Genomic DNA, 14,324 nt, shown 5'->3' with positions numbered 1-14,324 from the left:
CAAAAGTGTGTAACATTGATCAAATATTTCAGGTTGGAATTATAATAATAAATGTAAAAAAAAAATCAAGCATCAATGAATGAATACAAATAAATGTAATCTAAAATGAGGTTCAAAATGAGGCACAGGAACGCTGCACGCTGCCTGCTGTACCCTGGGCGGACAGTAGGTGGAGATAATGAGCTTTCTTTTACATTCCAGATAAAAACAAACAGCAACGAGGAAGAAGAAGCAGCAGAGTCTGGATTCTTGGATCAAGTTCACGCTCCTCCGTGTACCATGGCCTTTCTCTGCCGAAGTGCCGCCGTGCTGCTGAAGCCCTGCCGGGCCGCTCCGGCCGTCGTGTCCGCAGCTCGCCTCTACAGCTCGGGTGAGTGTTGAGACCGCGGCCCGCCTCCGTTTGAAGCAGCTGGAGCTGATCTGAGCCGCTCGTGCAGCCACAATGTCAAGACTGCGTCACTGCGCGTGCGACAGGAGCGGCGCAGGCAGAGTTTCAGTCAACGATAACCACAACACAGCTTTTCATTTCTTTAAACTTACTCGCATTCTGTTCTCTGTGCGTGCTGAACTCTGGAGGAAGGGTCATGAAGAATCGGTCTTTGTGTTGAGGAGCCTGTAAAGTTGTGGGCGCCGCAGGGAAACACTGTCATTTCAATGACACAGGATTACTTTCTGAGGTTGTTTTATTTTAACCAAGTCATGAACTTTGACCTCACTTAAGGCTGAATGATTGCGGGGGACTCAAAGTTTAACACTTTACTTCATATATTCTGGCATATGTGTGCTGTTTTTTTGTTTGTTTTTCAGCTAACTTTGATTTATTCTGCAGGTAGAAGCATGTAATGACAATTTAAACATTAACAAACCACAGTGGAACAACAGTGAGGCCTCTGCCTGTGGTGTGGTCAGGTACCAGAACAGGTGGTCTGGCATGGAGACCTTGCTGAGCAAAATAGTTTAGAGGTCTGACATCTCTGTTGTATGTGCCTGGAGTAGAGAGTGGCATTCATCATCTGGTTCCACGGGACCAGTTATTCCAAACTTCTTGTGAGTTCACTACTGTATTTTGGATCTAAGAGGAGTCCGTGCTTTGCCCAGTGCTGCAAGCCTCTGATGAAAGGGTTACATAGAAATAATTAAGATTGGTTCTGTTATTGCTGTTCATGTATATATTAAAAAAAATCTGAACTTTTAACAGCTTGATTTAAATTCACATGGAAATTTAAGTTTACCTTTTAACATGAGAGCAAGACAAATTGATCAGGGTCACTTCAGTGAATAATTCACCAGGTTGAAAGACGGAGTGGTTGTTCAGGAGTTGATAAGCCGTGATAGCACAGGGTGCATAAAGGTCTTTAAAACACTCAGTGAACTCATGTAATCAATTTACAGTTACCAACAACAACAACAAAAAATCAATTCATGGAATTTATATAACAAAAACTAAATGCTTATATGGCTAGCTACTGGTGGTAGTTTTAGTTCTATAAATGATAGTAAAAGAATCATCGTGTTGTGGTGATTAATTGAATCTTGAAACAAAGCAATTTCCTGTGAAGGACCAATGAAGTTCTATTCTAATTGTACTGCTGGACACTACACAATAATGTGTAAAAGTTTTTCAGCCACATTGTACAATCTGTCCTGTGTCCTGCGACCTCCCCTGACCGTCGGTGTCTGTGCTGCGTCTCCATGCAGGTGGTCAGTATGAGTACATCGTGGTGGAGAAACGAGGCGAGAACAAAAATGTGGGTTTCATTCAGCTGAACCGCCCGAAGGCTCTGAACGCCCTGTGTGACGGCCTGATGACGGAGATGGGAAAGGCGCTGGACGCTTTCGAGGCCGACGGTGACGTTGGCGCCATCGTCATCACTGGCAGTGAGAGAGCTTTTGCAGGTGAGGGTTTTAGAGACATTTTTCATGTTTATTTTTTGCACTTTGGCCTCCTGTTATGTGCCTGTAATGCTCTTTAGACTTTCTTACAATGACTGATGGCTCCAGTTCTTGCTCTTGTTGTGATTTTCAGCCGGTGCTGACATCAAAGAAATGCAGAATCGAACCTTCCAGGAGAATTACAGTGGAAACTTCCTGGCTCACTGGAACAGAGTGTCCACAGTGAGGAAGCCTGTGATCGCAGCTGTCAACGGATTTGCTGTATGCCACCCGTTTTAAGAATATTATTCAGTATTTCTGTGAATTGTAGAGCGATAAACATTTATTTGATAGATTAAAAAGTGAAAAAATAACTATACCAAATGACACTGATACATTACAAAGCAAGTAAATGGACACATGAAGTAATGAAGGGAAAACAAACAAATGTGCTGCTTCTGCTAACATGCCATGTTTTTTTCCATTTATCCAACAAAAATGCCACCTTTCTTTTCTCTCACTCCTCCTCCCTCTTTATCTTACACCATTGTTTCCTCCACAGACAAATCTCTTGTAGGTTGATTGAGAAGATATGATTTTAAACCCACCTGTTTGATTTAGGTCTCACTTCTACAGCTGAATTAAGCTTCTTGGAAAATGAAAATTTGATGACAGTGAAGTGATTTGTTATTTTTCTAATTGGATCTTCTCTGTATCATAACAACAAGCAGTTTTATTGTAACACGCTTGAATGAACTGTTCATTCTAAGTGTGTAAACCAGCTGAAGTAACTGAATTCCTGATCTGATACTGAACAACTCCTGGCTTTATCCACCCAGTGTTTGAACAGTTTAGCTCTGAATGCCAAAAAATGTCAACGAGCACCTGGTGATGAAGAGCTGAACTGTGATTCTGTTGTTACTGTGTTTCAGCTGGGCGGCGGCTGTGAGTTGGCGATGATGTGCGACATCATCTACGCCGGTGAGAAAGCACAGTTTGGTCAGCCTGAGATCCTGCTGGGGACCATTCCCGGTAAGAGACTCTTTATTAGCCCCTGAGCCTGATCACTGCTATAGGAGGAGCTCCTCATGATGCCTCTCTGCCTGTAGGGGCGGGCGGCACCCAGCGGCTGACTCGCGCTGTGGGCAAATCCCTTGCTATGGAGTTGGTCCTGACAGGAGACAGAATCGGGGCTCAAGAGGCCAAGCAGTCGGGTAAGGACACTGCTGGACAGATCGCTTCATAATACTTTTCTTGAGTTTCACAGGAAAACATTTTTACTTTGAATGGTTTTTGTACACTGGATTCAGCAGCGTATTTTTTTTTTTTCCCCAGGTTTGGTGAGCAAAGTGTTTCCGGCGGACCAGTTGGTGTCTGAAGCTATTAAATGTGGGGAGAAAATTGCATCCAACTCCAAGCTGATCTCTGCGATGGCTAAAGAGGCTGTGAATGCAGGTGTGTGAAGCATTCCTACTGGTTTTAACAGGTGAAGTATTTTAAGTTTCCAGACTGTGAGTTTCATCTGACTTGTGGCGACTCTCCGATTGCAGCGTTTGAGCTGACCTTGGCTGAGGGCAATCGCCTGGAAAAGCGTTTATTCCATGCTACTTTTGCAACAGTAAGTACTGGATGGCATGTGAGAGGCAGTGAGACACGCTCTGGTTTGCGATGGTTCGGAATTGGTGTGTACATCTTTTTGCTCTGTTTTTTTCCCCTCTGCAGGATGATCGGAAAGAAGGCATGACCGCCTTTGTAGAGAAGAGAAAGGCCAGCTTCCAGGACAAGTAGAACATAAAAAGTTGAGCCAAGAACTTGTGGTTCCTGCTAGCACCGGGGTCACTTCCTTTATCTGCACCATGCTGAACGATGCTATAATCATGGCGGTCGAGGAGTATCACTATTCAGATTGGACTAAGCTTGCACCAGAATGAAATGCAGTGCTCGTGCAGGTGGTTTGTGTGCGGCGATGATTCAATAACCGTTGTAACAAATGTCTAACAAAACAAAGTAGCCCTCATGATTTGTACGAACTTTTCCTTCACATTTGTCACATGGTTGCTGCATTTTGTTTGCAGTATTTTTTGTGTACATTTTACAAATAAAGCTCTAAAGTGCTTCGCAGCACTGTAATGAAGTGGATGCTGGGATATCCTGAAGTGCTCGTGGTTCAGACTGATAGGACAGCAGTGTGACGGATCCCTGCGTACACAGGGAGAACATGCCAACTCCAAAGAAGCTTCTGACTACAACAGCGCTGACCGTGACACAACTTTGTGGCCTTCAGTGTCTTTCCAAACCAGTTCAGGGGGAGTTTAGTCCAAAAACATTCATAGGTTAATTTGTGGCCTGGATGTGTAAATATAGGGGATCTCACCACAAACGTGAACCAATCTCTACCTAGTTCCTGATTTTGTCCACTAGATGGTGCTCTAGCGCTGCAATCCTACACACACGAGAGCTGTAGACTGACTCCGTCTTTTGGAGATCCGGGATGATCTGATGAGCGCGTTCAGTCAATCAGCAGGGGGTAAAATCGTTTTTTTTTAAGTGCTGGAATACTTAGTTTTATTCTGAAATTGAGATAATTTTCAAATTTTCATTTTATTTCTGGTGAAAGTCATAAATTCCAGCGAGCAGAATAAGTTTACAGATTAACATCTTTCTTGAAGCTCGCACATCTCTGTGCCTGTAAACATCCTGGCGCATAGAAAAGTGTAAATCTGGGCTTCAAAGGAAACACCAGAACAAATTTGGTTAGCGAGCCTTTCTGTCTCCCTCCAATCATCTGGACCTTTTCTCTCTCTGATCTTCACGCGGCGCCCCATATCTCCACAAGGCCATGGCCTAATTGATTTTTTTTTTTTTCATTCAATATTCCCCCGGAGCTTGTGCTTTCTTGTCACCTCCCTGGAACAAAACTTTAAAAAGAGAGCAGAGAAAAAACTCCGTCTCCTCGCTCTGCAGGACGCACAAAAGTCCGCGGAGAGGCTCCGAAAAGAAAGTCCGGCTTTGAGGCTACCGAAAGGTCAAAATAATAAATGTAGACTCAATTGAGGCTCCTTGAGCGGACAAAGGGGGCAAAACGTTACATTTTGGCAGCGCGGGCCCTCATGGCGTGATAAACTCATTTAAAGAAGCCGCAATAAAGAGAAAGCAGCGTGAGTCCGGAGAGGGGAGAGGAGGGCTCCAGTCTGCCAGACAGGCCTGGCTCCTGCAGGGCCCTTTCTCCCGGAGCCTCCGTCTCTGCCCCTCAAACCCCCCCCCCCCTCCCCCCCCCCCCCCCCCCCCCCCCCTCCAAAACCCGCAATGATGGAGGCTTTATATCAGCCGCCAACTTAATTCACAATAAAGTAAAGTGAAAAGAGACGCAGCAAACGCGATATTAACCCATGAAAGGTTGTTTTCTGCAGAGGATGGAGAATTAATCCATCAGTGCCGAATGCACAATGCAGAAAAAGTTTTAAAAAACTTTATTCTGAGGTGAAAGCATGCGGTCCTGCCATGTGCACTATTACCAGCAGCTGTACACGGATTGTAAAGTCAGTGAACCAGCCCACAAGCCTGCAACTGTGACTTGACTTTTATAAAAGCCTTTTTATATGCAGATCAGCTCTCTTTTATTTATTTATTTTTTAACAGAAACAGGCTCTGCGGTCAGTGGAAAGGATTCCTCAGCATTTTCTTTTCTCCTGCTATCCAGCTGAGAGTTTTTCTGGCTCAGATGAAACAGGCCGGGTGGAGTGGTTTTCATCTGACAAATATTTTCATTATCTCAAATTCTTGGCGTGGGAGACCGTGTCGGAATAACACATCCACCGATATCTGCTTTGAATTATGCCCACCCAAGGGTGTCAGAAACAGCACGCACCCAAAATTAATGGAGGGTCTGTTGGACTAATGATTCTGCCCCACCTTCAGTCTTCCTATCCTCCTGTCTTTGGACTGCACAACTAAATGACACAGTTATGTCAGTGAAATCATATTTGATGTGCAGGTATGTTCACTGTTTTTATTAAATGACTCCACCCTTTTGCATGAAACGAGTCTGACAAATTGTGAAAGACATTCATAATTTTATGTCAAGGCTAAAAAAGAAAATGCATTGAACTGATGAAATTAGGCTGTAAGGTCACGTGACTGTTTGTCACACAAAGACAACTAAAACCACTTTGCATCAAGATAATGTTCGTTTTTTTTTCTCGTGATGGATTTTTATTTATTGATTTTTTTTATTGACTTAATCAACTTTGAGGTAGGAAAGCTCCCAGTTGAGAAAATACCCACACACCCAATTTCCCACTTGGAAAGTGCGAGGTTACTAAAAACTATAAGAAACAAGTCTGGTTTATACAAATGAGAATGAGCAGTATGATTATTTATTGAGGTGAAAAGTATATCTCTTAATTTTAACCAAATCCACTGCAGTGTTATGTCAGATGTCAGAACTGCATTTGAAAGTGCTCTAAATGCACAATAAGTTTCCCAGTTCAACTGATATATTTTTCCCAAGAGAGTATGGAACTTCTTCTACTTCAAATAACTCATAAATGAACAAAACTTTTCATGTTCCTCTTTCTTACTCTGTCTTTATCTATAAAATTCTACACACTTCAGCAAGTCTCCGGTTATGAATCCATTATCGTCTTTGTGTATTTATTTGAGAGTAAACTTGCTAAAATACTCCACATTCTTTAAAGCTGTGGATATCACATGTATGCCTGATAGATCTGATGAAGGATTTGCTGAAATTAAATTATCTATGGTTGTTTGTATTTTTTTATTACCAAGGCATTACAGATTTAAATTTATCGGTCGCGGTGAGTCTACTGTGAAACCAGGGAAAACTAGTGGTTGGCAGAGAGAGAGAGAGAGAGAGAGAGAGAGAGAGAGAGAGAGAGAGAGAGAGAGAGAGAGAGAGAGAGAGAGAGAGAGAGAGAGAGACAGAGAGACAGAGAGACAGAGAGACAGAGAGAGAGACAGACAGACAGAGACAGAAAGAGAGACTGAGAACGAAGAGGCGGGTGTGTGCAGTGAATGCTCTCGCTCCGCTTCAGTCGTCTTTGAGTGTTACTTCCGGGTGTCTCTGCCATCATGGTCGTGCTGAAGGGGATCCCCTCGGTGCTGTCCCCCGAGCTGCTCTACGCTCTCGCTAAGATGGGCCACGGGGATGAAATAGGTATCATCAGAACTTACCTACACACCGATGTGCACAGATGACCTGTTACAGCACACATACACGCGCGCACACACGCTCCATCTGAGCTCATGTCAACAAGATACAGAGAGTGAATCATGCAGCTGTTGCACACTGAATTCATTCAGTCACTATATTTACATTTTCTTTTCTGTTTTAGTGCTAGCTGATGCAAACTTCCCGACGTCTTCAGTCTGTGCCTGTGGTCCTAAAGAGATAAGAGCTGATGGTAAGTCATGGCCAGGAGAAGAAGAAATGGATACTAATGCTCACATTTGGTAGTACTTGCACTTTTATGGATGTCTGTGCAGTTTATAATAATGGTCAGTTCAGGAGTTTATATATGTTCACAGAAACAGTCCCTGCTTTGTATCAACATTTATTTTTAAAACATATTTTGATAAAAAAAAAAAAAAAAAACTTTATATTTTGATTTTTTTTAATAACAATGTCCATTAGTAATTGAGAAAAATGTGAGAAATAGAACATGTCATGTTTGCAGATCAAATTGTTTTGTGTTGAAGGTTTGGGAATCCCACACCTTCTGGAGGCCATTTTGAAGCTGCTGCCCCTGGATACCTACGTTGACTGTCCGGTACAAGAGTCAATGCTTCTTTGTGTGACTTTCCTTATCTTTGAAAACTCGCCAAGCATTGTGTTGTGTTGTGTTGTGTTGTGTTGTGCTGTGTCCCTCAGGCTGCTGTCATGGATCTGGTGGACAGTGACAAAGAGAGCGGTCTGGTCGTCCCTGTGTGGGGCACCTACATGGTGCTCATCAGTCAGGCCGGGTCAAAGGTGAGATGGCCACTTAACGCTACACAGGGTGTGAAACAGTAAATACATGTTTGTTTTCTTTTCTGTGTTTATTTCTGTTCAGGCTCCAATTGAAAAGGTGGAACGGTTTGCATTCTATGAACGAGCCAAGAAGGCCTACGCTGTTGTGGCAACAGGGTGGGTGGATTATTTTCTTTACTTTAAACTGAATAAAAAAAAGCATGATTTTTTTTTCAAGAACTGTTTCAAACTTTTAGGCAGGCATGAGGCAACTTTTCCATCAAGTGACACATTCAAGAAAGCATCTTATGGACTCAGAAGGATTTCGTCAAGAACAAGATGTTTTGAACGATCTCCCTGCTGAGTTTCAACAAAAACTACAAACCAAAAAACAAAAAGATGATGTTCAGAGGGCAGAGGGTCATCAAATATGTTCATTCAGACACTAAAATGGAAATACACTGACTCCAACCTGTTTGTTTTTTTTTTTAATATCGCATTTAGTTGAACAGTTAGTTTACATTTAGTAAGCCTCAATTTAATTGAAGTTTATAGTCTGCAAACAATTTCATAGATGATCATTGATAACAGAAATTTTCCTGTTTGTCCTCAGGGAAACTGCTCTGTATGGGAACCTGATTCTGAAGAAAGGAGTGATTCCTGCTGAGCAGCTGCAGTGATCAACACTCAACGTCATGGTTCATTTACATCAATTATGTTTGCTGAAAAAGTCAATAATAAAATTTCCAGTGAAATATTTTTTTCAATATTTGTTTCTGTGACTACGTATAACCTGGATTTTTATCCAGTTTACTTGAATGATTGGAGAATTGTGTAAATTTACATGTTGAAATCTTATTGTAATAATAAAAAAAAACGTCATATATGCTATGCAGTGCATTGATTGCTTCAGCAGCTCAAGTTTAATCAAATCAGTTATTTTTCTGGACATATTTACACATTAATCTCTGGTGCGTGAGACGCTCGTCTGCTATCAAATGATCAATCGCTGGAAAGGTTGATTTGTTGAGGAGTTACTGATGGTAGAGGCCGTCTCGGTCTTCCTCTGGCTCGGCGTGTTTCCTCTGAGATGGAAATCTGACGGGAGCAGCAGCAGCTTGTGGAAAGCCGCGGTTCTGGAGGAAGCGCAGGTCCAGGTGATGCAGGTCATCCCGGTCCTCCTCGGGTTGAAGGTGAACTCTGACCTTCCTCAGAGCCTCGGCCTGCGCGGGCTGATCCAGGGAATCCTGCTCTGGTTCAGAGAGCGCGCCGGTTCTGTCTTTAGCCATCAGCGGGGCCAGGTATACCTCCAGCTCCCCCATTGCTCTGTGGTAGAGTTCGTCCATGTCCTGCTCGGGCTCTTCAAACACCCGCTCCCCGAACGGCTCTGCCTTGGTGTCTGCGACGGGGGGGAAACCTTCATTTTGGTCTTGGACATCAATGAATGGATGGTGCAGCTCATCCAAGTCCTCTTCGGCCACTGGTGGCTGTTTGCCGCCGTCGTTCAGGCCCTTCCAGATCTTCATCCTGGGGTCAATATTAAACTGAAGGCTGTCCATGTCCTCCGGGGGCTCGACTTGCTGTCCCCGCAACATCCTCCCCGTTTCATCCAAGGACCTGAAATCAGTATATTACACCGTCAACCTGCATTTCTCAAGTCCAACAACATGAAATGTTCTAGTTTTAGTTCAAACAACTCACACGATGACTTCCTGGGAGCCTTCCTCTCTTCCTTTGCTCTGAAAAGAAAAAAAAACATAACATTACACAACCACCATCCACATTCCAGACATACACACTTCGAATGAATTGAAGGAGTAAAAGTTGTAATATTCTGAACAGTCAAGAGCAGGATACATACCAAAGGCGTTGCAGTGACACCAAGTATCAGCAAAGCACAAACGATCAGAGAAATTCTACAAATTTAAAAAGAAAAGATGGGGTCAATAAATACACACGTCACTGTGGAAATACCAGAAACAAGATATTCAAAAAGACTTCACTATTAAAAGCATGTGAGGACCATTTTTTAAAACATTTCGCAGCTCTCGTACCTGAACATGGTGTTCTCTTCTGTTGTCAGCTCAATGTTTTGTAATAGAAAACCTTCGTAAGCTGAACTGCAGTGGAAAAAAGGGACCAAAGTTCCACCAATAAACCTGTTATATTATCCTGACCTTTGTTCCCTCGCATGCAGTTCCTTATCTGGTTTGTGGCTCCATATCTACCAATCTTTTTTACCTGCTTAAAGCTCAGGTTAAGGTATTTTATAAGATAAAATGATGCTGTAATTGTTTCTTTTATGTCCTCAATGTGAGATTACAGAGCAGCTTAAGCTTGTATAACACAAAGTATATTATAGCTACTGCAATGTGGAATAAACACAAAATGCATTAAAGACTAATGATGATTAAGTCACACTTTGTAAAAACATTATGAAATTATTATTAAGATGACTAGTTTATTGTGTCTTTGATTTCTATTGATAATTTAGGTACAACAATTTGTTTTTAGTTCTATGTTGTTTTAGTACTTATTCAAATACAACACTTTGCTAATATCTCATTTCTGTTTGTTTGGACTACAGCAACCTAACTGAAACACAAGTTTCCTCATCATTTCATCATCTTTTTAAATAGCCTCTAATGTTTATGTCCTCACAGATTTAAATCAGGGATCTTATCGCTATGTGGTGAACTGTTCAGCCCTGCTGTCATAAAGACAAAGAACATTGAACAACCAAAACAGACATGTGATCTGGTGCTTTTTTCTATTGAACTAATGTTGGTCGTCCTTTGAGATTTGATCAAACACAATCAGGAGAAAATATGAACTTATTGTTTGATTGTTTTTTTTTACAATACTTTGGTTTAGATCTCAGAAACCAGCCATCATTAGACGTAACTGATCTTCAGTCCTGTGATAACCACAACAACAGCAAAGTGAATCTGTCTTTTTACAAGATTCAGTGTCAGCACACTATTTGAGCTCAGATCATGCACGAAAACTTTGCTCTTGGTCTCACTCGCTTATTCAGAAGAGGGGAAGGTGTGTCCAAAAATAACAATCAAGCCTTGGATGTACGTACAGCACTCTGCTGTACCAAGAGGCAGCAGGGTACACACACACACACACACACACACGCTCCCTGGGCTTGGCTCACCTTCAGGAGAAGTTTTTCACATGCAGAATGAGTCCTACTGTGTTCAGCTTCAAACACTCAAAACGACTAATTGCCCTTCACAGACATCCAGGGTGGAAGGACACACTGGAGGCAGATGATGAGTGTGTGATCTCGCTGCCAGACGCCTCGCTTACTGAATCAACAGCGAGTGTGTCGGCTCTAATGCCAAGATCCAATTGCACTGTAAAACTGCTGCAGAGTGAAACTTCTCTGTGTCTGATGAAGACTCAGCAGCCCTTCGCTGTTCGTCCCACAGAAAGAGAGTCGTTAGGTGAACATGAGAGTTAGTAAAGTGTAACGACGGCAGGGTTCAGGACAACAGAGCTGCAGCACGACACACACTTCCTGCTACATGGAGGAGATGGCTCCACGACGTCTGCTGCTTATCTGCCCGCTCTATCAGATCCATATGTACGAGTCCCATATTACCCTCCGCCAGCCCCACTTCCAGGTCAGAGAGTGGTCTGCTGCCTTCTGCCTCAGAGGGTCTCCCAGCCAAACAAATGCCTGACTTATTTGATATTGTCTGCAAAATACTGACAATAAAACAATGATTGTTTGACTCTTCAGTCCAAACTGTTTCTCACACTTGTACAGTTCATTAGGTTCTAAAACGAAAAAAGCAACTAAATGATTATCATGTCTATGTGCTGGATATTAAGTTACAGGAAGCATAAGTAAAAGGAAATCTGCTTGATTTTGTCTAAATTGCACACAACCCTAAGGAAATTTGTTTATCTGCTTCTTGGCATTTATTCTTAGACAGTCAGAAAGACCGTTTAATTCCTTTAAAGTTGGTGCTCTATTTGTAAGACGGATGAGCATCAAATCCTCAACAAACACCATATGTGAGTGTTAAATAAAGCAGATTTGTTTCATTTTCCTGTGATCTTGTTTAAAAGAAGAAAAGAATCTCTGTAACAGAAACGTCGCTTTGCAACTCTGGAGTCGACAGGGTTAAAATCCATACTGGTTTTATCATCTGAGCCAACAGATACAAGATAGAGCAATTCATATATTCACTCTTCAGTATTAAAAATGTTTTTTGAAAGCTGTTAAATACTCTTGCTACTGGCCGCAGGTGATATGAGGATGATTCAGTGACGGGTGGAGATTTTACTCTGACGGCTTCAGAAGCTCTCAGAGACAGTTTGATCTGCCAAGTGCATGAAATCCTGTTCCCATCGCAGTGTTCTTCTGTCTGGCTATCATAGATGATATGATGCATCGTGATGTGAAAGATAAGCCTTCTTAGAAAATTTAAAAACAAGACCAGAATGAACAGGAGTCGTGGTCGTTGTTGCCAACAAATGGTGAGAAAAGTATGCACACAAAAACACAACATGTGAGCCAAGAATAAATTGCTTGTCTGTAACTGTTTGAATGGACCATTAACTCAAGAGTTATGTTCCAATTCTTGTTAAAAGAAAGAAAAAGGAATAAGAAGAAGTTGCTCCAAATGTTGCAGCTTGCAGCAATTTTCTGAAGAAAACCACTAAAAAGGAACATTTGACAAAATTTCGCATTTCCAAGTAAATGATCATGGTTGTTTCTGTCACACACTTCATGGAGTAAGACATTTACAATACACGCACACTGTGCAGTCAGACACTAGAGACGTTAGCTCTGCATGTCAGATCGTCCAGTCTGACCTCTGGCAGCTGGTTGATTGTTGGTGAGATACCATCTAGATGGAAGTCCGTGCATGAGGGGGAGTTTGAGAAAAGATGCAAAAGAGAAACGGCTGCAGAAACAGTGAAGCGACGAGCTTTTGCCAAAGTACTTTTGGAGAGAAACCGCATTCATTTCAGATTTCATTTATTTTCATTGAAAATGTTCAGATACTTCAGTTGTTCCATATTAGGTTTTGTGAATAAAAAAAACTGAAAAACAAAATAAAATGTCATTAACTGCAACTTTCTGAATTAATTCAAACTTCTCTGTAACAAAACTAAGAGAGGAACTTGGCAGCTCTCATTTACACTATATCTATGTTATCTTTCTGCTTCAGCGGCCTCACTGTCAAATTGTGGCCCTCTCTGAGCTGTGATGAGTTGGACCCCCTGTCCAAATATTTGCAGATAAATTGTGCTCAAAGAGCAACTTCAATGCAGCATCTGATGTTGCAGCTCTCCCCTCAAACAGCTCCTTACTGCTCTGCGTTTCAGGAATGCAGCTGTCTTGTTTCTACTTGACTTAAAACGCCACCTTCACCGAGGTGTCTCCTCTGCTACAGAAACAAATGGAGAACATGATATTTAACGGGTGACAATCAGTCGGGGACGTCAGACTCCACATTAAACCTCAACACTTAATGCCCCGCCGTTTGAAATGAAATGGAACACAGGAGTCGGTCCTGCGCACTAAAACAATCATCAGCGCCACAGCCTCATCATCACCGTCATTACAATCAGTAAATCCCATAAAGGTTGTCCCGGAGCGCAGGGCTGTATTTGAGGCTAACCGCTTCTCTGTCTTTACACACAGTCTTCCGTCACATCCCTTCACACTCACAGCATTTAGGAAAGCCGGGGGTTTTCAAAATAACTAAAATTAACTCAATGATCTACAATTAACTTAATTGATGCCTCACCAACATCCATTAAATACACATCAGACATCTAACGACGGAGTTTACTGCACGAATTACAGGGCTTTGGGAGAGACCTCCGTGGAGGAGCGGAGGCGAAAATGAAATATGGTGACGATGGTCTGGTAAACCGGGGAGCCGTCAGACTCTGGACGTGGCCGCAGAAAGAATTAGTGACCCATCTGCTCAACAGTTGCTTGCAGGCACTTTTTTTTTTTTTTTTTTACGCCGCCTTGTTTAATGAAACCTCTGTTCGATGAACAGGTGGGATTTTAAGGGGGGCTGAAATCAGACTCACTATCTGGCTCCGCCTGGCCGAAGAGACCGCTTCTGAGCGACAATGGCGCCAGACGGGGAGGAGATGGACCGGGATCTCCGCAGGAGACAGACCGAATGCTCCGTTATGTAACTGGCGACAGATGAGAGGGAAGCTCTTTGTTTCAGAGCAGACACACAGGAGGACGGTCGACCTTATCGTCCCGTGAAGCTCATGTGAAGAGGCTGATCTGAGCGACCCACACGAAGGATGGCCATGAGCTGTGCTGTCTGCTTTACGCGACGGCGTGCGCCAGCCATGGAAATAATGCATTACACACATAAAATAATGAGGAGGGGGAACCTCAGGTGGTCCCTGACTTTCTCGCGCACAAACATGCCGTGTGCCCTTCTCCTCCCGCAATCACACCCCTCATAAACTCAGTAAACATGTG

The 14,324-nt window shown here is 42.7% G+C and overlaps 2 protein-coding genes across 2 annotated transcripts; both read left to right on the top strand.

The window, feature by feature from the left end:
- Positions 1-221: 221 nt before the first annotated feature.
- Positions 222-4,011, top strand: echs1 (enoyl CoA hydratase, short chain, 1, mitochondrial). Its single transcript, XM_030106636.1, has 8 exons — positions 222-370; positions 1,699-1,896; positions 2,027-2,154; positions 2,805-2,904; positions 2,982-3,086; positions 3,208-3,327; positions 3,423-3,490; positions 3,595-4,011. The coding sequence occupies exons 1-8, from the start codon at positions 280-282 to the stop codon at positions 3,658-3,660; spliced, it is 876 nt and encodes a 291-aa protein (XP_029962496.1). The 5' UTR covers positions 222-279; the 3' UTR covers positions 3,661-4,011.
- Positions 4,012-6,921: 2,910 nt separating this feature from the next.
- fuom (fucose mutarotase) lies at positions 6,922-8,720 on the top strand. Its single transcript, XM_030106647.1, has 6 exons — positions 6,922-7,048; positions 7,227-7,295; positions 7,591-7,661; positions 7,763-7,861; positions 7,944-8,017; positions 8,454-8,720. The coding sequence occupies exons 1-6, from the start codon at positions 6,964-6,966 to the stop codon at positions 8,518-8,520; spliced, it is 465 nt and encodes a 154-aa protein (XP_029962507.1). The 5' UTR covers positions 6,922-6,963; the 3' UTR covers positions 8,521-8,720.
- The last annotated feature ends 5,604 nt before the right edge of the window (positions 8,721-14,324 follow it).

This window comes from Salarias fasciatus, chromosome 13, assembly GCF_902148845.1.
Source record: "Salarias fasciatus chromosome 13, fSalaFa1.1, whole genome shotgun sequence".
Lineage (NCBI taxonomy): Eukaryota > Metazoa > Chordata > Actinopteri > Blenniiformes > Blenniidae > Salarias > Salarias fasciatus.
The sequence above is the reverse complement of the archived record's forward strand: the minus strand, read 5'-3'. Positions and strand labels throughout refer to the sequence as shown.

Bases quoted from the DNA above. Each gene is read 5' to 3' on its own strand.
- fuom (XM_030106647.1), top strand. From the start codon at position 6,964: ATGGTCGTGCTGAAGGGGATCCCCTCGGTGCTGTCCCCCGAGCTGCTC. The intron at 7,296-7,590 runs GTAAGTCATGGC...TTTGTGTTGAAG, and splicing joins TAAAGAGATAAGAGCTGATG to GTTTGGGAATCCCACACCTT. The intron at 7,662-7,762 runs GTACAAGAGTCA...TGTGTCCCTCAG, and splicing joins ATACCTACGTTGACTGTCCG to GCTGCTGTCATGGATCTGGT.
- echs1 (XM_030106636.1), top strand. From the start codon at position 280: ATGGCCTTTCTCTGCCGAAGTGCCGCCGTGCTGCTGAAGCCCTGCCGG. The intron at 2,905-2,981 runs GTAAGAGACTCT...CTCTGCCTGTAG, and splicing joins CCTGCTGGGGACCATTCCCG to GGGCGGGCGGCACCCAGCGG. The intron at 3,491-3,594 runs GTAAGTACTGGA...TCCCCTCTGCAG, and splicing joins TCCATGCTACTTTTGCAACA to GATGATCGGAAAGAAGGCAT.